This window comes from Chrysemys picta, chromosome 1 (genome assembly GCF_011386835.1).
Source record: "Chrysemys picta bellii isolate R12L10 chromosome 1, ASM1138683v2, whole genome shotgun sequence".
In the NCBI taxonomy this organism is placed as follows: Eukaryota; Metazoa; Chordata; order Testudines; family Emydidae; genus Chrysemys; species Chrysemys picta.
In genome coordinates, this window is record NC_088791.1 from 215,733,459 (window position 1) to 215,756,384 (window position 22,926).

The following is a 22,926-nucleotide window of genomic DNA, read 5'->3' on the forward strand; positions in this document are numbered from 1 at the left end:
GTGAGTAATGAGCAGTGAAAGCCGCCGGCGGCCAGGGGGCGCTGGAGCGCGAGCCGGGACGCCCGCGCGCACGCCGCAGAGAGCCGTAGCCTCGGTTGCCTGTTGCGGTCGCTGTCGCAGCCGCGTAAGGACCTGCCTGTGGCGTGACTCTCCAATCCCAACGGCCGTCACGAGAGACGAGTCGCTGCCCGCGCGCCGCACGCAGGATCCCTCCGCCCGACCGGGAGCAGCAGCGCGCAGACCCCCGCCCCCCCCCGCAGTGAGGAGCGGCCGGCGCCATGCCCAAGAATAAAGGTGAGGCCTCCTTAGGCCGGCCCCTGCCGGGCCTGGGCCGGAGCGGCCTGTGCTCGGGGCGGCGCCGGGAGCTCTCCTCGCAGGGCAGGCTGGGAGCGGGGCCGGAGCTTGCTAGGCGGGGGTGCGGCGGCTCCAGGAGAGCGAGGGCCCGCGGGCTCCCGGGGGGAGCGAGGCCGGAGCTCACCTCGCCGCCTCACGTGGGGGATCCGGGCAGGGCGGGCTCAGCCGTTGCGGCCTGGCCTGGCCTCCTGCTGCGTAGCGCCGTGTAGCGAGCCCGGTCACCGGCACCTTCCCCAGCCCGGGACCCGGGTTCGCGGCTTCGCGCAGCCACTGCCCCGCGGCGACCTCGCTGGCTGACGCGGGGTCCCTCCCGCCGGGTTCCTCGCAGGCCCGGGGCCCGACGTGCGCGGAGTGTGTGAGTGGGGCTGAATGAGCGCCGGGTCCCGCAGGAAGGGCGGGGGGTGCAGGGCGGTAGGATCCAGCGGAGTCGTGAAGAAGCAAAAGACTCGTGTAGAGCGAGAGCCCCGGACTCCGGGAGTAAGTGTGTCCCCGCTCCCCTGGGTGGCAAAACTCAGCCAGCATTGAAGTGTCAACTGTTGCTATGCCCCGGTCCCTAGCAGTAGCGTTTGTTCTTCTAGTACATACCGATCTCCACAGGGGCACCAGCAGCCACCGCTGTTCCCATATGTTCGAAACCTTAACAGGTGTTGTTAACATGTGACCCCTCCCCGGTTTTTTTCCTGTGCTGATGTGAAAGAGGAAAGGAGAGAAAGGAAGCAGTTTTTTGGAGGCAGGATTTACTAAAACGGCAAGCTGTTCTTGCTGATTTTTCAACAAGAAAACGAATCCTGTTGCCAGAAGCTTGTTGAAATGCTGCAGTTTAGAAGGAAAGCATGAATTTGAAAATCAGATGTCCATCTGGATATTTGCACCTACTATTGCTACAGGAAATCCCTACAATTATTTTTCTTTTTCAAATGTCTGTTTAACTTTATCTTTTGTGTACTGTAGTCACTTTCATGTTTTTGTTGAGAGTAGGTTACACTTTTCTGTCTGTTTATTTGCATAATGACATCAATCACTGATTTGGGGTGGGGAGCTCACATGGATGCTTCCCCAGTCCTTGCAAGAATGTGTTCACCAGTAGCAGCAGCAGTACAACTGAAACTGAAGATTCATCGCAGAGCCCCTTTGTAGTTTCTCTCTTTCCTGAACAGTCATGAAGGTTGATTAACTGAGGTCCACCAGAATGCAATCTATTGCATGTTCAGGGGTGATGGTGTTAAATGCTCTTTTGAAGGCTTTTGTTACCTAATTTTCAAAGTGAGTTTAAATAATCTATAGTTACCACTATGTGATCTTTTAATTGATCCCTTGTTTGACAATGGTAAAATAAGAACAAAGATGAGGTAATTTGATAGTAAATATTGCTGAAATTGATCCAAAGAAACACAGAACTCCTTCAGACTCTAAATAAAATAACAAGACGGTTTTAGCATACTATCATTGAGGTGAGATTGAGGGGTGGGTGGTGCTCTTGAGATGTGATTCAGTTTCTCCTACATGTTCTTTTGTGGTGTGTGGCTGAAGAATTTATATGCACGTGAATTTCTTCCGTGTCTGTTTCATGTGGAATTTTTTTCTTGTATCCTAGCCCTGCCACTTCAGCTCAGAATTAGGAAGGGTTAGAACAGAGATGAGATGATCAAACTGTTGCTGAAGAGAATAGGTTTTTAAGTCTTTCTTGTAGCTTATGCTGGACTTCTAAGAGTCCAAAGGAATACTACTTTTCTCATCACATTTATTAGGATCATGAAAATTAAAAAATTGTCTCTTGCGGTTTTGACTTTAGGCAGCCTCTTCATCCTTTTTGAAAGAAACTTGAAATCATGGTGTAGTGCTTTAAGAAGCAAGATCAGTTTTATCACAGGCCTAGATACAGGGCTTTAAAGCTGCAATAGTAAAATTAGATTTCCACAGGTCTAACAAATTATTGCCATTTTATCTTTCCAATACATGATTTTATATAGATTTCTAAATTGCGTGTAGTGATTTATTTTATTTTCAATTTAGGTAAGGGAGGTAAAAACAGACGACGAGGTAAGAATGAGAATGAATCGGAGAAGAGAGAATTAGTGTTCAAAGAGGATGGACAAGGTGAGATTTCGAATTGTAATTGTCACTATATGTTTTCAGTCAAATATGGTAGCTACAATACTTTGAAGGTTTCTACGCAAGGGATAATTGGGCTGTGTATAGGTTTCATTTGGATGTTTGAAAACTACAAAAGTACTTTGATATGATGGAATGGAGCATCTTCATCTTGGGAATATATTTAGCAAAAGACAAATTGAATGGGAGTGAAGATATATCCACTTCCCTTCCCATTTATTAATATCACCTAAGAAATAAGTTCAGTTCTTTGTTCCTCGAGCAGTTTGTGCTACTGTTTGATAAAGAAGGTTACGTTAGTTCCTATGTATAAATTGTTCCTAGTTTGTTTTTTTTTTCCCCTAGAGATCACCGTGCTATAGGGAGCAACGTTCAACCGTCCTCTGCCAGAGGCACCATGATGAATGACTGATAGGGAAACCCATGAGATCGTGAATGGGTAGAGGAGGAGTGTAGTAAATTTTAAAATAGTGAGCATATCTTAGTTTTCACCTAGCAGTCAGATAGCTATTTGGCTTGGTAACCAAATGAAATTCAGGCAAAAGCTTTGCTTAAAATTTCCCCAATGGCTAAAACACAAATTGACTTAGAGTCTTGCAGCTCTTGTGATGCGCCTCCTTGACTTGCAACACTCATAGGCTTTTCAGTTGCATCACATTGTGTGGTAGTCATACTAAGAAAATTGAGCTGATTTATTTTATGCACCTATCAGTCTATCAACCATATACAAAAAGGAAAATAAGTCTCCCTAGGAAAATCTCCCCAACTCTAGAACAAACTCCATCTATCCAGTTGAACACAGCTCTCCAGTGGTGATATTCCAATGTGTTAAGCATCTGTACTCTAACCCATGTTAAGGAAATATTTTAGTGTACTAGAGCAGGGCTTGAAATACAACTTTTGGGAGTGGATTTTCCCTAGTGAGTGTGGGTGTCTAGGACATTGATTTTTATGCTGTTTTTAACACAATATCCCTCAAAGATAATCTTCTACATGTGAAATGATGCAATGTGTTTTCTGGAACCTGTGGTCGGTTCCATTGTCCCTGCTATTCTTCGTCGCTTTAAGAAGCAGTGGAATGAAACTGGTTTGTTTACTGGTGGATGGGAAACTTGAAAAACAAATGCTAGTGGGCCACTGTGAATCATGTCATTTTCATGCAGCTGCTTATGTAAACTATGAGCAACAGCAGATGTAGGCCCTGAACCTACACGCAGGAGAAGAGGACCCAACTGCATCTAAGAGGAAGTAGTTGCAACCAGCTTTTAGCATTGTCCAAGAGACTGGAAGTGTAGTCAAGTAGCAGAGGACCTTCCTGCCCCCACCTTCCTATGGGGAAAGGAGCTAGCATAAGATCCTTCTCCCGACCAACAAGCAGAGGTGCCTGGGGCTTTGCATTTCTCTGTTGAAGGCTAATATGTATGAAAGGAGAGCTTTTCAGTGTGATCTAGGGACAGCATCCTTTTAAGGACAGTCGACCTCCTGAAGATGGGATTCAGAATACACCGAAAGGGGGGGAGAAAATAATGCTGTGCTCTCCTGTCCCCAAATGATCTGCTTGTTTTTGTAATCTTTCTGTAGCGGTGAAGGGGAATGGTGATGGATCCACAAATTGTTGTCATGTGTAAAATGAGCACACTTGATCTGGAAGTCAGAGATAATAAATGTAGGCACTTGTATATCTTTTAAAAATATTCTGGGGAAAAAAATAAAGCATGCATAAATGTAAGAGAGGTTCAGTATAGAAAACATGTAGTCACTTTACATACCAACAGTAACATAAAGACTTTTTAAAGTGTGGTTCTGGCTTATTTAAGCGCATATCAATTCAAATTTGCATTTTTTCCAACAATAAAACTTCAACATTTATAATATCCATAAAGTTGCAGTAATGAAAACAAAAAATCTGTGTAACACTGTGATTTTTGGAGTATATCCACACTGAAAATATTGGTCAACATGACAGGCGGTGGTCTCTCCACATGAGCAACCTAACTGTTGCCAACAAAAAATTTGACATCACAGCAAAGGAATTTTGAGAAGGGATCTGAAAATGGAAAATGAGGCAGCTTTGTGGATGTTTATGTAGAACACCTCCCAAGCGTGTGTGGCTACACAGGATAAGGCATGAGGGTGCTTCTTTGAAAGATGAACAAGTGGCGGTGAAGGCTAGCATAATGGACCAATCAGTGAGCATCAACAGCTTGAATCAGAGGTGTTAGGTAGAGTGGGGATTGACTACGAAGAGCCTTGAAAGTGAATACTAGCTGCTCTTGCATTTGTCAAAACCAGAGAAAGCTATTAAAGTAATCAAGACTTTGCTAGAGCTACATTGTTTATAGCCCCATTGGCTGGGTGGGCTGCTGAACCTGTCTGTCAGCATTACACCCCGCTGTTTCATTCCATAGTGGTGGAAGTGGGGCTGGGCTTGGTGCAAGAGACCTCTTTAGTGCCAGGAATTTCTTCAGCACCCCTGCTGTTGGTGCCACCTGTGTTACCAGGGTGGCAATCATTTCCCTCCACTTGGGACCATCAGTCATGCTGGTACTGCTGCTGACTTGGGGTCAGCACTGCTTCCAGCGCCGGAAATGATAGAGGGATATTTGGCACTGCTAATATAGTTTCCACTGTCACTGCTAGTTCCCAATTCATTCTGGGCTATGAATGAGTCAGACCAGTTGCTCCCACCCTCAAGGCTGGCTCCATCTTCATCCCCTGAAGCCCAGGACTCCTTGGAAGGTTAGGATCTTCCTCCTCTTGCTTTCCATCACCTGACCCACATTGAGGGGGTTGTTCATGGAGCACTGAGGGTATCAGGATTGGCACTCATCTTGCAGTCAGGACAGAGACGCCCCTGGTTGGAGCCTACTCGCCCCAGTGTCCTACCCATACCAGTGGCCTCCATAGAATCCCTGAGATGCTTCTTGGTCACAGAGGTTCCACTCCTCATCCCATTCTAAGGCAAGATCACCTAGCAGGTCTGTGGCAGTGACCACCACAGGCCCAAGCACCATTGAAACTTCCCCTTACAGAGCCTCCAGAGTATGTTTCTTGGGACAAGGTCTGTCTTTTCTGTTTATACAGTGCCTCGCAAAATGGGATCCTGGTCCGTGACTAGGACTCCTTGGTGCAACAGTAAAATAAATATCATTTTTTCTTGTAAAAATTCCTGTTGGCTGTTTAAAATTATTATGTAATTCAGCAACATTTTGGACTATCTCTTCCAGAGTATGCTCAGGTGATCAAGATGTTGGGCAATGGGAGATTGGAGGCATTATGTTTTGATGGTGTGAAGAGGTTATGTCATATCAGAGGGAAACTAAGAAAAAAGGTAAGTCTAAATCACTTACATGGAAAATAAATGAATACGTACCAAGCAGAACAGGCAATCTTCTGAAAAATTGATATGGCTACACATACTCTAAATAAAGGGACACTTTAAAAATTTCCTTAATTATGGTACTAGCAACTTTAGATTATTAAAATTGAAAGAATTTTAAAACTCCTATTTAGTTTTGTTCAGATAATTAGCTACTTGTACTTCTCTTGGCAAGGGCAATGAAGGAAGTTTTAAATCTTGCCCATAGTCACACTAACTTTCAGGTTCTTGGGGATACAGATGTTTCAGGGGAGGTTTTTGCTTGTTTAAAAACTGTCAGTTTTGTATTTTACAGAAACATTTCTGTTGGACTCTAAATTTTGGCTTGAGTTTAAGGCTACAGGGTCAGAGTAGATTGGTGGATAGCATGATGGTAATTAAAATTGAGGCTAGCTTACTGTAAAAATCTTCATGCTTACTTGGATAGACTTGCAAATTGCTGCCCCTCAAGGGGATAGGTTTAGTGGTCCAAATTTGAGGTAATTTAACAAGGGTTCACAAGATACAGTCTCCCAGAAATCACATGTGCAACAGGACAAAGGCTCTGTTGCATACCTGATTGTTTTATAGGTAGCCTGGCGTCAGAATAACAGGAGTGGCTCAAGGTGACATGCTGTGGCCATTTAAGCCAAGCAAACAGCATTGTCAGCTTTCTGACAACATATGTTGAGCACATTTGTTGCTCTTTGTTTACATTCTGCAGGTACTCCATCAGGCAAGTTTGTCCTGAAAGCAAACCGTCTTGTTTAAATTGATATTTCCAAATACTCTAAAATCACATGCATACTCTGATTTTACTTTAGACATATTGTCAAGGAAAATAGCTTTAATTAAATAGAGGGTCGACTATCAACTCTAGTAAGCAGCAACATTAAAGTGATAGAATCATGCTCCTCATTCTTTCCTGAGCAATGGAACTGAGTGTGATCAAAGAATAGCAAGTGGCTACCACTCTCATCAATGTCAGCATGGTCAAAGGTGTTGCTGAATTTCAGGAAATGCACCCATCATAGAGACACCCTATTCTAAGCACTGGCATATGGTACACATTGACTAATGGGGAGCCAGGATGTTCTCATCAGTCAAAACACTATTTTAGGTTTATCATGAAAAATAAACACAGAAAACCTCTCAATTTTCTACCATAATTCTTCTAGTTTAGACAAACCAAAGGTTCAAACACATCATTTTTAGCCTTTTATTAACAACACAGAAAAGAAGGAAAAACAATTAAAGTATTTGAAATGTAAAATATTGAATAAGGCTTTCATTTTAACAGCATCCCTTGCTTGTTTTCTCTTTAGCTGTAGAGTCTTTAGAAGGAAAACCCCCATTTGTCAGACTCTTAGATGGTCTCAAAGATGGTAATAACTATCCTTTTGGGGAAAAAGAAGATAAGTCAGTTAAGGTGGGCTAGAGTTGCTGCTGCTGTTGTTGAAGTTTAATCTCAGAAAGAAAATCCCCCTAGGTGACAATCTTCAGTGCTATCAAAGATGGTAATAACTGTCATCCCAGGCAGTGCTTGGAATTCAGCTGGAGCCTGTAGGTATGACACTATCATCTGGGTCCCCCTCTCTCTCTCTGGCCTGTTCTAGTTTTGACCCCTTTCAGGTTCAAGATGATGAAGGCCTGAGGTCCAATGAAACAGCGGGATTGGCATCTATGATTGGTGAAGCTTGCTCTAGTAGCCTTTATCTGTTCTGTGCGTCTGTTCTTTTGTTCTTTCATACTTTCCCAACCAAATTTTTCATTTAAGGACCCAAGAAGGGAGTGATGGGTATAATAGTCTAACCCAGGGGTCAGCAACCTTTCAGAAGTGGTGTGCCGAGTCTTCATTTATTCACTCTAATTTAAGGTTTTGCATGCCAGTAATACATTTTAACGTTTTTAGAAGGTCTTTTTCTATAAGTCTATAATCTATAACTAAACTATTGTTTTATGTAAAGTAAATAAGGATTTTAAAATGTTTAAGACGTTTCATTTAAAATTAAATTAAAATGCAGAGCCCTCCGGACTGGTGGCCAGGACCCGGGCAGTGCGAGTGCCACTGAAAATCACCTCGCGTGCCACAGGTTGCCTACACCTGGTCTAACCGGTCACTATTTTGTCCACCAAGTAGGCCTAATATCTGACATACCAACTTTGGCTCATTATCCTCTGGTGTCATATCTCCTGTTTTTTAACAAGCATAATTTCAACACAGTCCTTGAATCATATCAACTTGGCCTTTTTGTTTAGACTAATTCAGCTATTCTGTCTCCCTTTCATACCTTTTCCCATCAACATTTGTTGTTATAAATTATTGTAAATTATAACCTTTTACATAGTACTTACACTTGAGCTTACAATTCAAGTAAATTTGTAGGCCCAACAGTACACACTGCCCTGTAATCTGAACTCTGAGTGATGCCCCAACTTGACCCCACTAGCCATTATGGCACTGTGCTTTCAGATGATATGGAGCAATGTGGGTGTCCCAGTTTTGGGAGTTAACTGTGCCTCTGCCCCATCCTTGGTCTGCTTAAGGGACGTCCCCTTAGGACTCAGGCCTCTGTCACCTCTCTATAGGCAGGGACCTGCATTCCTCTCCCTCCCTGGCTAGAATTCTTTCCCTTCACTGTGCGTATCTCAGCAGGTCTAAACTTAGCTTAGCGCCTGCAGTTTCTCTCTCTCTCTCAAGTGCTACAACAGTGAAGACCAGTCAGCTTTTGCAAAGCAAAATACTTATTTTTAGGACAAAAACATTAGAGAAAATAGATCATAAAACATCTATGCGCATGCTAGTTTTACCAGAAGCCACCTGTTTTCCACATGGTGTAAACCTGATAGGTTTCAAAGTCCTTCAAACCCTTTCACCAGGGTTTGCCCTCTTGGTTACAATCTATCAGTTGTCAGATCAAAAATGAGGGCTTCTCAGCCAGTTCAGGCTAGCCTTTGATACTTTTGGCTCATTCTTTGTCTCCTGGACTTCTTGAACCTGTTCTGAACCAGTATATGCTATTCACCCGAGGGATGGTACTTCTCTACAGTTTTCCTGTTCCAGGTCTACTGTAATTACTCCCCCCACACACACACACCTCCCCTCTGATTTTACTTCTTAGAGGGAGCTGGGTAACCTTCCAGTGTACAATTTCTGGCTCACAAAGATACAGTTAACGTTTATAATGTTGGAACTATAGTCTCAAAGATATTGTATATATCAGTAAACACCTGTCACAGTATAGATACAGCGCACATGGGTACACTAGGGTGAACTGTCAGGCCATGTCCTCACTAAGGCCAAAGTTGTGTTCAGGTTGACCTTAGTGAACAGAAGCAGACTATGCCTGGCTTATACTCAACCACTTCACCTTCTCTTCACAAACCACCAGATGCACCTCTTTTCATAATCTAATCTGTGCCAGCTGCAAGTAATCCCTGAATCACTCACTACAGCTGTCACTAACATAGTGAAGAATAGTTGGAGTTCACGCAGGCAGCTGAGAATATAATTAATAAAATGGCACACTCACCAGTCTTTCCTCTTGCCTGTTTATTATAGGGTCACACTGGCTGTGAAACATACTTGCAGTATATCCACAATGGTCCTAGTCATTTCTGGGTGGGGCATCTCTGTGTACCTTAACTCTGTATTTCCGGGTTTCTGAGGTTAAAGTTTAGGAGCATGAAACATTTGGGGCAGGTCTAAGACACTTCTGGTCAATGCTATCTCTGCATTAACAAAGATTTTGGCCAGTGAATACAGCAGAGTTTTAGTGTTGATCAAATTGAGAATGTTGTTTTGTTGTCTGAAATTATTTAGTAAAATGCTGATTGCCAACCAAGATGCTTATAAAAAAAAGGCTTGAATCTTAGTTCAGCTCCATTTACATGCACTTTAAGGCCCCTTTTCACTACCAATGTGGTGTACAGTCTCCATAGCATAACTGGGACCCAAGCCCAAAATCTCTGAAATTTTTCTTCAAATATATTGTGACAATCGTATGAAGAAAGTAGTGCCATTTTCAGGCTGCTGATTTAAAGAAAACTTGTGTGGATTTTTTTAACAGGTGAATTAAGTAAAAATCCATACTGCATTTTAAATCAAGATATTTCTAGGCTAGGAAATGCACTCAGAACTTCAGGTTATGTTCTCAATCAAGCTGGGGGGGCTTGGAGTTGTGGTAACTTTTAGTTGTGGAAAAAGGCATCCCAGTACAATCCACTAAATTCATTGACACATTCTAAATATTAAAGTGTCTGTGTACTGACTGCTTTTGTAACTCCACTCTATTCTCCTCAACTAATCTTAATCGTAGGACTGGAAGGGACCTTGAGAGGTCATCTAGTCCAGTCTCTTGCCCTCACGGCGGGATTAAGTATTACTTAGACCATCTCTGACAGGTGTTTATCTAACCTGCTCTTAAAAATCTCCAATAATGGAGATTCCACAGCCTCCCTAGGCAATTTATTCCAGTGTTCAACCATCCTGGCAGTTAAGTTTTTCCCAATATCCAACATAAACTGCCCTTGCTGCAATTTAAGCCCATTGCTTCTTGTCCTATCGTCAGAGGTTAATGAGAACAATTTTTCTCTCTCCTCCTTGTAACAACCTTTTATGTACTTGAAAACTGTTATCATGTCCCCTTTCAGTCTTCTCCTTTCCAGACTAAACAAACCCAATTTTTTCAATCTTCCCTCATAGGTCATGTTTTCTAGACCTTTAATTATTTTTATTGCTCTTTCTCAAATTTGTCCACATCTTTTCTGAAATGTGTCACCCAGAACAATACTCCAGTTGAGACCTAATCAATGTGGCACAAGAATTACTTCTCATGTCTTGCTTACAACACTCCTGCTAATACATCCCCAAATGTTGTTTGCCTTTTTTTGCAATGGTGTTACACTGTTGACTGACATTTAGCTTGTGATCCACTTTAACCCCCAGATCCCTTTCTGTGGTACTCCTTCGTAGGCAGTCATTTCCCATTTTGTATGTGTGCAACTGATTGTTCCGTCTTAAGTGGAATACTTTGCATTTGTCCTTGCTGAATTTCATCCTGTTTACTTCAGACCATTTCTCCAGTTTGTCCAGATCATTTTGAATTTTATTCCTATCCTCCAAAGCACTTGCAACCCCTCCCAGCTTGGTATGGTCCACAGATTTTAGAAGTGTACTCTCAGTGCCATTATCTAAATAATTGATTAATATATTGAACAGAACTGGACCCAGAACTGATCCCTGCAGGACCTCACTCGATATGCCCTTCTAGCTTGATTATGAACCACTGATAACTACTCTTTAAGAACAGTTTTCCAACCAGTTATGCACTTACGGTAATAGTAACTTACAGATCCCCTGGTTGCCAGCCAGGCTTGCAAAGGAAAGTTAAGTACAGTAAAAACAAACAAAAAAAAAGAATTTACATTAACAGGCAGGACATGTTGACTAAATTTCAGTTGACTAAATTGTCTTTCATTTCATTCACACATCTAGATAAAGACATAAAATCTAGTTCCCTGAGTCTTTTTTTTATGGTGTATGCTCTTTGGGGAAAAATCCATTTAAGCAAGAAGCCTAACAAGTCCTACCACACAGTCAAGTCTGTGTCTAATATCTGCCTCTGCAATAGATCTTATGAAGCTGTGTGACTGATTTCTACATAGTCTGCATCCCTGTCTGTGTAAGTGATAGGAGATGCACCTTTCTCACTGAGGGTTCTCTCCCTGTTATGGTACAAAGAAACCTCCCACTCACACCGTGGATTACAGCCGTGGTTCTCAAGCGAGCAGGTTTCATGGGGGCTGCCGAGCAGGGCCAGCATTAGACTCGCTGGGGCCCAGGGCAGAAAGCCAATTCCCTGCCACAAGGGGCTGAAGCCCAGGCCCTGAGCTCCACTTCCCGAGGCTAAAGCCAAAGTCTGAGCAATGTAGCTCTGCAGGGGCCCCTGTGGCATGAGGCCCTAGGCAATTGCCCTGCTTGGTACTCTGTAATGCCAGCCCTAGCTTTAACATGCAGAAAACCAGTTGTTATGATACAGGTGGGCTGTGGAGTTTTTATAGCATGTTGGGACAGGCTTCAGAAGGAAAAAGGTTGAGAACCCCTGCATTACAGGAGGTCAGTAAGTATTTAGGATTCCAATAAACTTAATTCCTAAATATTTATTTAATGCAATATCCTATCTATGCCAGTTACTACATTATTTATTTGAATTGCAGTAGTGCTTAGGGATCTCTGACTTGAAGCTCCTTACCATGCTAGGCACTGTACACATGCTTAATGAATGGTCCCTGCCTCAGAGTTTAAATTTAAATCTAAGTATAAGGAAAGACTCTATTTTTCCCTATTGCAGAACAATGTAAACCATTGGAATAATGCACAGTGAATAGTTCAACATATTTTTAATCTTCATTTCTTTTAATGTGAATTCATGTCATCTTTGAAAAATGACCCGTTCATAGTATCTCTTTAATGAATAAAATAGTCCAACTTTTAGAAAATCACTTCAACATAGTCACTCAACAGAAACAGTCCAGGTTAGATTTCTTGCATTTTCTCTTCTGCTTGGCTTCTTCCTCTCATTCACTTTACTGTGAAGCTTTACTTTTCTGCGCACAGACCCTTTGTGGAACTCGGTCAATAAAATGGTTAGACTTCCTTTGGCCTACCCAAATTTAATGGCTTATTAGCCATCCATAGGGCTGGAGACATCTAAATCACTTGATTTGCTGCGGTGATGGAGTTCTGTAACATGCTTGGTCAACTATTATCCCCACCAACAGTTAGTTATGTAATGTAATATTGAAACCAAGTGTTATGAAGTGGGGATGTCTTTGTTTTCTTGTTTAGGAAGTTTGTTTTAATATTTTAGTAGATCCACAAGTATAGTGTTTGAACTTATTGCTGTTAAATTGCAGATGGACAAATGTGGATTTGTAGAGGTTTTTTAAATAAATGTTCCTTGTTTCTGACTTTCAGGTTTGGATAAATACATCGGATATTATATTGGTTGGCTTAAGAGACTACCAGGTAAATATTCTTCTTGATTTAGCACTTATATGTATTATAGTAAATAGCATGGCTTATGACTTAAATGGCACTAAAAGTCTGCTAGAGAACATTGTGCAAATAATTTCTATTTAACTGGCACTTACTATGTGTTTAACTGTATCACGTTAAATATGTTTCATATTTGATTATTTTTATATTTGTAATACAAGGCAAATTCAGTCAGGGGTAAATGGACCAGTTTTCATCCAAATTGCCCCTTTAGACCATGTGTGTGCGGAAAATGCCCTATGGCATCAGAATGCCTCTGACTTTTTCAGAAATGGCTGCTTGGTGAGCTGGTCCTGTGCATTTCACTGGCAAATGGAGCAAAGTGCTGCTCCAGTAGTCTGGTAGGATGCCAGCCGTCACAGTTCAATGTAACTGCACCTGTATTTCTCCCTTTGTGGTTCCAGCAAGGGCTGCCACTGTTAGGCTTCTGGCTGCTTTCCCTCACTCTCTTGGGTGGAGACCTGGCCCTCACTCCCCTGGCTACAGTGTGATGTTTCCAGCAAGCCAGACTGCCTAAACAGGCCCCAGAGTTTTGTTTTAAGTTCATAATAGCTTTAGCTCAAAAGAAGCACACACGGATAGTCTTTCCTTTACACATCTTGAGCCTTTACTCTTCAGATTCTGGGAACAAGAACTCAATAGACAATGGTCCCCTCAGGGTGTAGCTTCAAAAGGCTGGGCTTTTTCATAACCAGAGCCGAGAATTTGCTTTCACTTCCCCATGGAGATTCCCCAGGCAAACCACTTGACATTGTTTGGCCAAAAGTCCATTCTTGTGTGGCCCATTGTTCAATATAGTTCTTTGAAGTTCATAACACTTCCAGGGCTCACAATAATACATAACCTTTACATTTAATACAATAGACTCCAAAGATGCTTACATTTAATTCATTAAGGTTTGTCAAGGATATTGCAGAAAATTACCATGTCTGTCACACCAGCCATTTCATTCAGATAAATGTATTCTTTGAGCCCTTTGCTGTTCTAAGAATCCTGCCTTAATCTGTCACTGAATCCAGAGACATTAGTTTTTTCTTTAAAATGTGTGGCTGTAATAGTTTTCTATAGTAACTATATGTTGAGTCCAGTGAATGGCAGTTGTATCAGATTTTTAATGGGCTGTTTTTATAATAAATATACGTTCAGTGAGTGCAGTATGATACCTTCAATTATTGGAATGTGAATTTTGTTGCTAATGGAATTGTGAAGAGAATTCTATTTCTTCAAAATAGACTTTCAACAAACTAACAACCCATTAAGAAATATTTTATTACACAGCTGCATAGATAAAATTTAGACTGCTAATGCTAGCTAAAGCTATATGACAGTTGTAGATGTACCTTGTAAAAGAATAGTTTAGAATGCTTAACAAAAAAGGACTTCAGGGAGGGAAGACTTATAATATTCTGTATAGTAGGTTTACCTCTTTCACTTGTAGTGGCAAATTGAAGAATAGTTGAGAACCAAGGATTTTGAGGGTGATTTCAGGATATAAGAATTGAAAAAGATTCAACTGTCCAACTAACAAACACCTTGCTAGCCTGTCATTTTTAGGAAGTGGAAACCTTTCTACAATGCTGACTAATGCAATCAAATGTTCTCTTACTTAGGATAACAAGGCGGATGTCATTCTAAAATACAATGCAGATGAAGCCAGAAGTCTGAAGGCATATGGGGAACTTCCAGAACACGGTAAGAATCTTTCAAGATCAGATTGGAAGTCAGTAGCCCACAGTGAATTGTCAGTTTTTAATATGTGAATTAACTTTTTTAAAACTCTCTCTATTTAGCTAAAATCAATGAAACAGACACATTTGGTCCTGGTGATGATGATGAAATCCAGTTTGATGATATTGGAGATGATGATGAGGACATTGATGATGTAAGTAATAAGAATACTACATTTGGGGGGGAGGGATAGCTCAGTGGTTTGAGCATTGGCCTACTAAACCCAGGGTTATGAGTTCAGTCCTTGAGGGGGCCACTTAGGGATCTGGGGGAAAATCAGTACTTGGTCCTGCTAGTGAAGGCAGGCGGCTGGACTCGATGACCTTTCAAGGTCCCTTCCAGTTCTAGGAGATAGGATATCTCCATTTATTTATTTGTTTGAAGCATCAACTCTTGATAATACTGCTTTGTTTACTACTTAATTTAGGTAGCATAACGTATTAAAGCTTTGAAGCCTTTAACCGGGCTAGATGATATTTCTCAAAGGCTGTCCAGTGACTAAGTGAAATTGGTCAAAAATCCCGTCCTTTAGAGTTATGGCACTTCTTGCAGACCTCTGCATAGTCATAGATCAAAGATTTGTAGGATGTCATACAGTGAATATTGCTTCAGATTTTAATAACAATTTCATACCTGTCAAAGTTTGATCTTTAACACTGTTTATGGGAGCTAGAAATAAATTATCACATTATGGTTGCAGGAATGTAGTCAACCTCAGCAGTCACTATAGAATAATCAAGTTAATGTGACAATTTCAGAGCTCTAGTGCAGTGGTTCTCAAACTTTTTTCATTTGCGAAACCCTAAAATATTTCAAATGGAGGTGGGAGACCCCTTTGGCAATCTTTGATGTAGTCAGCGGACCCCAGGATGAAAACCACTGCTCTAGTGGACAAGTCACCCTCAAAATGAACAATGACTCAAAATCCCATCCTCTGATTCCTCAGGCAAATTCTGAAAACAGTGTGCTATATCTTATGAACATGGAATTTCAAGTGGGGGAAAATGTATTCTAAAGTGCAGCTGAGACTGTTTATTAATCATTTATATAGTATAAGATGGCACAATATTGTAAATTAGGTGTATCAGGCAGATAGCAAGATTTCTGCCCAAAGGATAAGAGGGCAGAATAAAACAGCATAAAGAAACACTCTGAAGTGTTAGCATGCTTGCAGTTTCTTTTTAATCCAGTTAGACTCTGAGTAAAATGATCTCAAATTCACAGTTAGTGTGAAAAAGTTGTGATTTGTATGCTGGAGCATCTTTGTAGTAGGAAGATTTAAACAGGAACCAGTTCATTTTGCCAGTGACTTCTTAAACTATATTTGTGTTTTGATTTGGAATTTACCTCCCAGCTCAGATTATTTTTCTTTTTGCTTCTTCAGGAAGCAAACCTGCCTGTTTGTATTTTGATTATTTTACATTGAACATTAACTTCCCTAGAGGAGATGAGTTGGGAGGGAAGGGGCAAATGATTACGTACTCATTAACAAAAAATGGCAAAGGAAACTGGGGGCAAAAAAAAAAATCGATTGTGAAATGAGTTGTGAATCTTCTGTTCTCTAAGATAAGTTATTAAAATACATCATAAAGGTAGAATTGTTTGTTTGCTCACATGGTCAAAATTATCTTTCTCACTATGCTATCTTTTTTCCCCATTTACAGATCTAAATTGAGCTAAGAGGTTTACATTCCAACTTTTTTCCAACAAGGATTATTCTTCATTGATATATTGGGTAAAATCCCTTTCTTTTAAGAAGACTGAAACATCAGTAATGAGTGTAGCTTGTTACATCAAATGAGAATTTATTTTCAGTGTTTGTTTTAAAGTATTTATATTTCTTTAGAAACAGATAATGCTGGATTATCTTAAAGGCTAAGTGAAATGCCACAACTATTTTGTCTTTTCACAAATTAGAGCTCTTACATCTGGATGGAAGTGAGACAGTAATATCTGCTGTAAAAGTCTGCATTTTTGTCTCTTATGCATTCATCACTACATTTCAAGATAAACCTGTATTTTGAAATAAAATTGTTTACCCTGTAATTATCATGGATTTTGATTAAATACCCAGTTCAGATTAGTGTCCAATCATACTATGCAGTATCTTTCTGTATGCCCTTGCCTTGAAGTTAACTTGAAAAGATTTTGATAATCTAAAAGGAAGGCAGAAATCTGCATTCAAACTCCTAATGCATGGGTCTGCTTTTCATGTTTTAGTAGAATGCTGCTATTTTTATAATAGTTTTGATAATTAAGCACTCATTCTTTCAAAGATGTAAAGTTGCCACAATGGGAGAAAAAGTAAATGTAAAAAGTAAGCAGCATCTCAAATTTGCAGTTGTTTAAAACTGTTAGGTATGTTTGAATCGCTATTCTGTATTTGTAAATGCAGTATTATACTGTAGTTGCGGAAATTAAACACTGGGTGGCACCCAATTTAACAGACACATTGATACTAAACATTTACAGTTGTTTTTTATACTGAAACATGCATTAAATAGTTTTCCCTCAACAAAATAAATGACTAGCATTCTTGATGTGTTAAACATACCTAGAATATTTTTACATTATAGAAAGGTTATGTTAAAAGTAGAGTTTTATTTTAATCTTAAATTCCATACATTGTAAGGAACAACTTTGAAAAGGTTTATGTAAACTTTGAATAACCGAATATAAATGAAAAATTAAATTAATGTCAAATTCTGCAAAATCTTTTTATCCAGAATTAACCAGTAAGACAAACTAATGGAAAGATTCTCTCCAGCTTCTGAATGGAAGAGTCATAGCTAAAAAGTTGAATAAAGACTAACATATTCCTGGAAATATTTTCATGTGCTAGCATTAGTTTGTGTGTCTTTTTAATGATGTATTTTGAGTTTAACAGTTGAAAGCAGAATGGGGCTCTGGAGAACTTAATTTTCATTCTGTGCTGTGTAAAATTGGTTTTTGACATTTTGTATTCATTATATGGTCTGATAGGCATGATATGAAGTGACTATAGCTTTAAAAATGCAGATGGGTCTCATTGCTTTAAACAAGATTTTTTGGATACTGTTGACTATTCAAACAAACTCCCCTAGAGCATGTAGCAAAAATGTAACTTCCTACCTTTTCTCCCCAGTGTACAGTAGGTTTCCATTTTCCTTGTGTGGAGTTGGGAGTCACTACAGGGACTGAAAATTTTTCTTTAATATTCAGTATATTTGCAAAACTTATTTTATATATTTAAATAATTTATAAAGAATTTTACAATCCTGCTGACTTTTAAGAAAAGAGAATATATTTGCATTACCCACACACACTTCCTGCTCTGTTGGTATGTATCGGGTGTATTGACTTTTGTATCAGAGGGGTAGCCGTGTCAGTCTGAATCTGTAAAAAGCAACAGAGAGTCCTGTGGCACCTTTAAAACTAACAGAAGTCACCCTCTCTGATTGAACTAACCTCGTTATCTCCATATTGATTTATACCTGCCTCTGGAGATTTCCATTACTTGCATCTGAAGAAGTGAGGTTCTTACCCACGAAAGCTTATGCTCCCAATACTTCTGTTAGTCTTAAAGGTGCCACAGGACCCTCTGTTGCTTTTGACTTTTGTAGTCCTTTTATGCCTGAATTTCCAGCAATTCAGGATCTGATTTTTAATTAACAGTTTCATAGAGCATGTAGAGAGCAGGAATTCATAAACCATTTCCCCCCTTCTTCATCTTTTTCCCTGAGTGCCCAAACGGGATCTTGAACACCTCCTAACATGGTTGAGCTCTTAAAATTTATCTAGAGGCATGGCACAGAAGGCTTTTACTACGTTGGTCCTGTCTTTGCTTGTGCCGTTTTTTCCTAATACCAACTACATGTGAATTGGCTTGGTGTCATAACAGATAAAATGTGGGCATTGACTTTAGAATGCTAGAACTATCCATTGGAGAAGATTCAGTGGTGATGACTAAATCATCTTACCTGTCCACTTACAGGTTCCCTAACAGCAGTTCCTCCAGTATGTTTTGTTCAAATGTAAATTTATCATAATATATTGTGACTGGGAGGAACGAGCCAAATTTTATACTGATTATCTTCATTTGTTGCAGGGAACTTTATTCATCATACAAAAGTCCACCAATCTATTACTGAAGGACATAAATCCACACCGTGTAGAGGTCAAAGCATAGGGGTTTATTACACACAGCGCTGGCGGAGTGTCACCTGGCTTATTAGGCTCAGAGACACTGTCAATTAATTGATTACAATGAAATATATAGATTTTCCATGGGCGGGGGAAAGTGACGGGGTAGGCAGTTCCACACCCCGGGATAGGTTTTGCAGCAAGACAAGATAGCACAATAGCCAATGGTTAAAAGGTTACACAATGTCTCCGCCCATGGTCTCAAGTTAGCAAATTAACATTTGATTAATACTTTGATAAAATGTTATTAGTATAAAATATATATGTTGAATTCTGATTTGGGGTCCATAGGAATGGAGTAACTCCTTTGATTGTCTGACAGGTACATGTCTAGGGGATAAAGCAAAGAAACAGTGAAAGCATATGAAAATAGAGATTGTCTCCTTTATGTCTTAAGGCAGGGCATTGGTCCCTTGGAAGGGAGGTGGAAGGGTGCCATATCATTATAGTGACATGTGCCAATATTTCATAAACTCAAGGTTGGATCTGTGGGAAGACTGTTTTCCCTTCAGGAGAAACACAATAGGAACAGGGATCCTTTGTTCAATTTGAAACATTGGATGAAACATAATTATTCAGTTATTGCTTCAACATCTGGCATTTCTACTGACCAAGCAGATCTTAGTAAAGGCAATGTTATTTTGTTTACCCCAGCTTTCTCTTAGCTGATCACTATTAGCTAGGCCTCTGGTCTCCAGACCAAACTCTGGACTTCGGGTCTGAAAAAGAGCTGGCACAATCCATATATACCAGGTTGTTATATAACATGCACATGGATTTTAACCCTTCAGTCCCTCCTCTTGACCCTAGGGTTCCCTAACCCGCCAGGTCAAATATACCAATTTTAATGTACTCAGCCTACTGCGGAGTCGCCGATAAAGCACCAGTACCATCAGGAATGTTAGGATAGACAATCCACACATAACTTGACAAAATAACACCCAGATCCATCCCCAGGGGACCTTGTCACCTGAGATGGCATCGCCCATAATCATTGCTTTAACCTCCACTGCCTGGTTCCTTGCCTTTGAGTACTTCACATCGGCCTGGTCCACGGTTTCTCCTATCTGAGTGTACCTCAGACGGCCTTCCCCAATATGCCTCTGGGCCTCGGCCACCAACTCCTTGATCTTCGCCTGCAGGGCCTGTAGACCCTCCTCTAGATACTTACTGCCGTAGTGCCATTCCGGATCCCATGTTAGGTTACCCATCATTGGCGGAGTACGGTGGAGCCGCGTCCCGTCAACAGTCAGGGTTGACCTTCGGGGGACCGTCATGCACACGGATGGATGTCTCGAGGGGCAGGGCTTTCCATTTAGCTCGATGGAGTGGTTCTGGGCAGTCACACACTAGTAGGTACCGTTCATCTGGACCAGCTCCGTGTGCGCCAGTTTCTCAGTAATGGCCACTTCGAACCTAGACAGATTCGTTAGAACATTATATGGACATGTACACAGAATTTCCTTATCAGAATGGGTGCAACATTCACTAGGATACAATGCTCTCCCTGCAACCTCAGCGTATGCAACGCCTTCTATTTTAATAACATGACCCCTTCTCCATACTGGCAGGGAGGTCACCATCCTAGCTTGTTGCAAATGAGGGATGCCTAAAGGTACCAGAAGGCTAAAGAGTATACTGTTACCTGTCCAAACTGGTCTTTGGACTCTCATTGATTCTCTGTTTCCCCATGCCCACGGAGGGGTACTGGGGAGATAGGGTCCCACCACTTCCATAAGGGCTGGATGGACCCGGCCATCAAGGAGATCGGTTACAATTCCTTGTGTGGTGATAGCCAAAGTTTGTCCTGCTCTCCAACAACTTTCCTCCAGTGCCTTTATTTTAGTCCCATTTATTAGCAGGCTGGTGACTTCTTGACCCAGGTATTTTGTTATATCTAATGAGGTGGATACAGAGTTTGACAGATCCTTTAAGCTATCTAGGATCAATCGACTGGCCTTAGTAGTATCCAGTCCTCCCCGGGCATTAGAAATTACAGCGTCAGCCAACCTTGATTCCAGCCGGTCCCTCCTCTCAGCTTGGCGTGCTATGGTATAGGAGTTGCCAACAGAATTACCTGCACCAAACCATCCTGCAAGGGTATCTAGTAATCCCCTCTTCTGTCTAGTTAAGCGCTCACCAATTTGGTTTGTTAGGCTAGTAATGTTTCTACTCATTCGAGGCCTGACCTTTGCACATTGTCTGTTCACTTCCTCTAAAGGAATACGCACCTCGACCCTGTAAGTGTGGAATACCACCGAGGTGAGGATCGGTAGAGCTGGTCCTATCAGTATCAGTCCTGGTTTTGGAACAGGGATTTGTTCAGGGCATGACACACAATCGGGTGGTTCCACTCTGTCTCTGATAACCCGGTTAATTGTTACCAGTCGTGGACATTCTAATTTGGGCCATCGTTTAACAAATGTATGCCATGCCTTTGGGGTTACCTCCGTTCGGGCTTTAAGTGGTAAGCCCCATCCTGATTCAACAGGCCCAACCTCCACTGGTACCATGTCAGTATAATTGGCACATAATCGTTCATGAGTGTTTGGTTTCTTTCCCACAAAATCCCACACAAATTCCAGTATCGAGGTCTGTGTGTTTCCTCCCAAACCATCGTGGCAATATGCCATGTAATTGTGATCAAATGAGGGATAGCCCAAGACTTTGTAGTCCCCTTCACTAGTAGTACGCAGCTGTCCCCCTTTAAAGGTAACTCGGACACTGGTTGCATTAAGTATAGACACTGTCCCTCTAAGAGGGCCACAACATCGTCTAAGAGCGTCACCCTGTTCAAAGGGGTAGCTTATACACTTCCATGATTCCTTCCAAATGCCTCCATGAAACTCCATAATCTCTGGTACTTGACACCAGCGAATAACAGGGCAGTCAGCTGTTATCAAAATTGTAATGTTACTAGCCTCCCTGTTGTTATGAGCATCAGTGTATGATTTTATTTGGACCTTCTTGCGTTCTACTGTGTGCTCATGTCCTAACCACAGTGCCACCTTTACTTCTGGCCAAACTTGTTTATTGGCCACTGCACGTGTCTTGCAAAAGCTAAGTGTTTCCTTAGTGCGGCAATTAAAACGAAGCAAACCCGGAGGAGGGGGGTTAGTGACCCATTCCCAGTCCTCCTTTTCACATGGCATACTACTTGCGTCCTTCCTCATGCACCACATGGACAGCAGGAGCCACAGCAGAAGCCTCCCCATGGTCGTTCTGGTTGTCCTGGTCACCCTTCAGTCCTTCCTCTTGTTGTTTTCCTGTAGAGACACCTGTGGAAATGTCGTTAGTATTGACAGATACTGATTCAAACAATTTTAACTGATTTTGGTGACGCCAAAATGTTCCCAATTTCCCCCAATCTTTGCACATGTATTAGTAGTCAGAAGGACCCTCATAGGGCCTTGCCATCTTGGCTTTAAAATTCCTTTAACCTCTGGGTAAATGCGACACATTACCAAATCCCCAACTTTAAATGCAGGTTTGTCCAGACTGCTATTATCATCCAGCTGGGTTTGATTTTCCTTCACCTGATTGTATAAATCCTTCAACTCTCTATCCAATGCCTTGATGTAGTTTTGCAGCCTGTCTGCAAAAAGCCCTGACTCCCCCGCAGGGAGGATCACAGTGCTAGGCATTCTCATTGCTCTTCCTGTCATTAGCTCAAAGGGTGTCAATTGAGTCAGCCTATTTGGGCTGCCTCTAATTCGGTACAATACAGCAGGAAGCATACGAGCCCACCCTTCTCCTGTATCCAGTACTGCTTTTGTTAAGGCTGTTTTCATTGTTCTATTCATTCTTTCCACCATTCCCGAGCTTTCAGGGTGGTATGGTATATGGAATCTTTGCTTTATTCCCAGTGCCTTGCATGCCTCCTTCATTACTCGCCCTGTAAAGTGAGTTCCTTGGTCAGAGTCTATTGACAGTGGTAAACCCCATCTGGGTATTATTTCTTCTGCTAGGATTCGAGCTACTGTTGTAGCAGTACAATTCTTGGTTGGGAATGCCTTTACCCATCGGGTAAAAGTGTCAATAATTACCAAAATGTAAGTGTACCCTCTGCTTTGTGGCAAGGGTCCAGTAAAATCAATTTGCAAATTTTGCCATGGTCCCTCTGGTCGTGGTT

General features: G+C 41.4%; 2 protein-coding genes across 2 annotated transcripts in view; one reads left to right on the forward strand and one right to left on the reverse strand.

Moving 5' to 3' along the window:
• EIF1AX (eukaryotic translation initiation factor 1A X-linked) lies at positions 1–17,438 on the forward strand. The gene is made up of 7 exons (XM_005281510.5): positions 1–294; positions 2,368–2,451; positions 5,694–5,797; positions 12,804–12,854; positions 14,495–14,576; positions 14,675–14,766; positions 16,277–17,438. Exons 1-7 carry the CDS (start codon positions 279–281, stop codon positions 16,280–16,282), a joined length of 435 nt encoding a protein of 144 aa, XP_005281567.1. The 5' UTR covers positions 1–278; the 3' UTR covers positions 16,283–17,438.
• The window catches only part of LOC135979666 (uncharacterized), a 12,343-nt gene continuing 5,742 nt past the window's right edge, over positions 16,326–22,926 (reverse strand). The window contains exon 2 of the mRNA XM_065579942.1: positions 16,326–22,072. Coding sequence (XP_065436014.1) covers positions 20,144–22,009 — 1,866 coding nt within the window. The 5' untranslated portion in view covers positions 22,010–22,072 and the 3' untranslated portion in view covers positions 16,326–20,143. The remainder of the gene's footprint in view (positions 22,073–22,926) is intronic.

Excerpts from the sequence above, each read along its gene's own strand:
- EIF1AX (XM_005281510.5), top strand. Across the intron at positions 12,855-14,494 it reads TTGGCTTAAGAGACTACCAG|GATAACAAGGCGGATGTCAT; the intron begins GTAAATATTCTT and ends TCTCTTACTTAG. Across the intron at positions 14,577-14,674 it reads TGGGGAACTTCCAGAACACG|CTAAAATCAATGAAACAGAC; the intron begins GTAAGAATCTTT and ends CTCTCTATTTAG.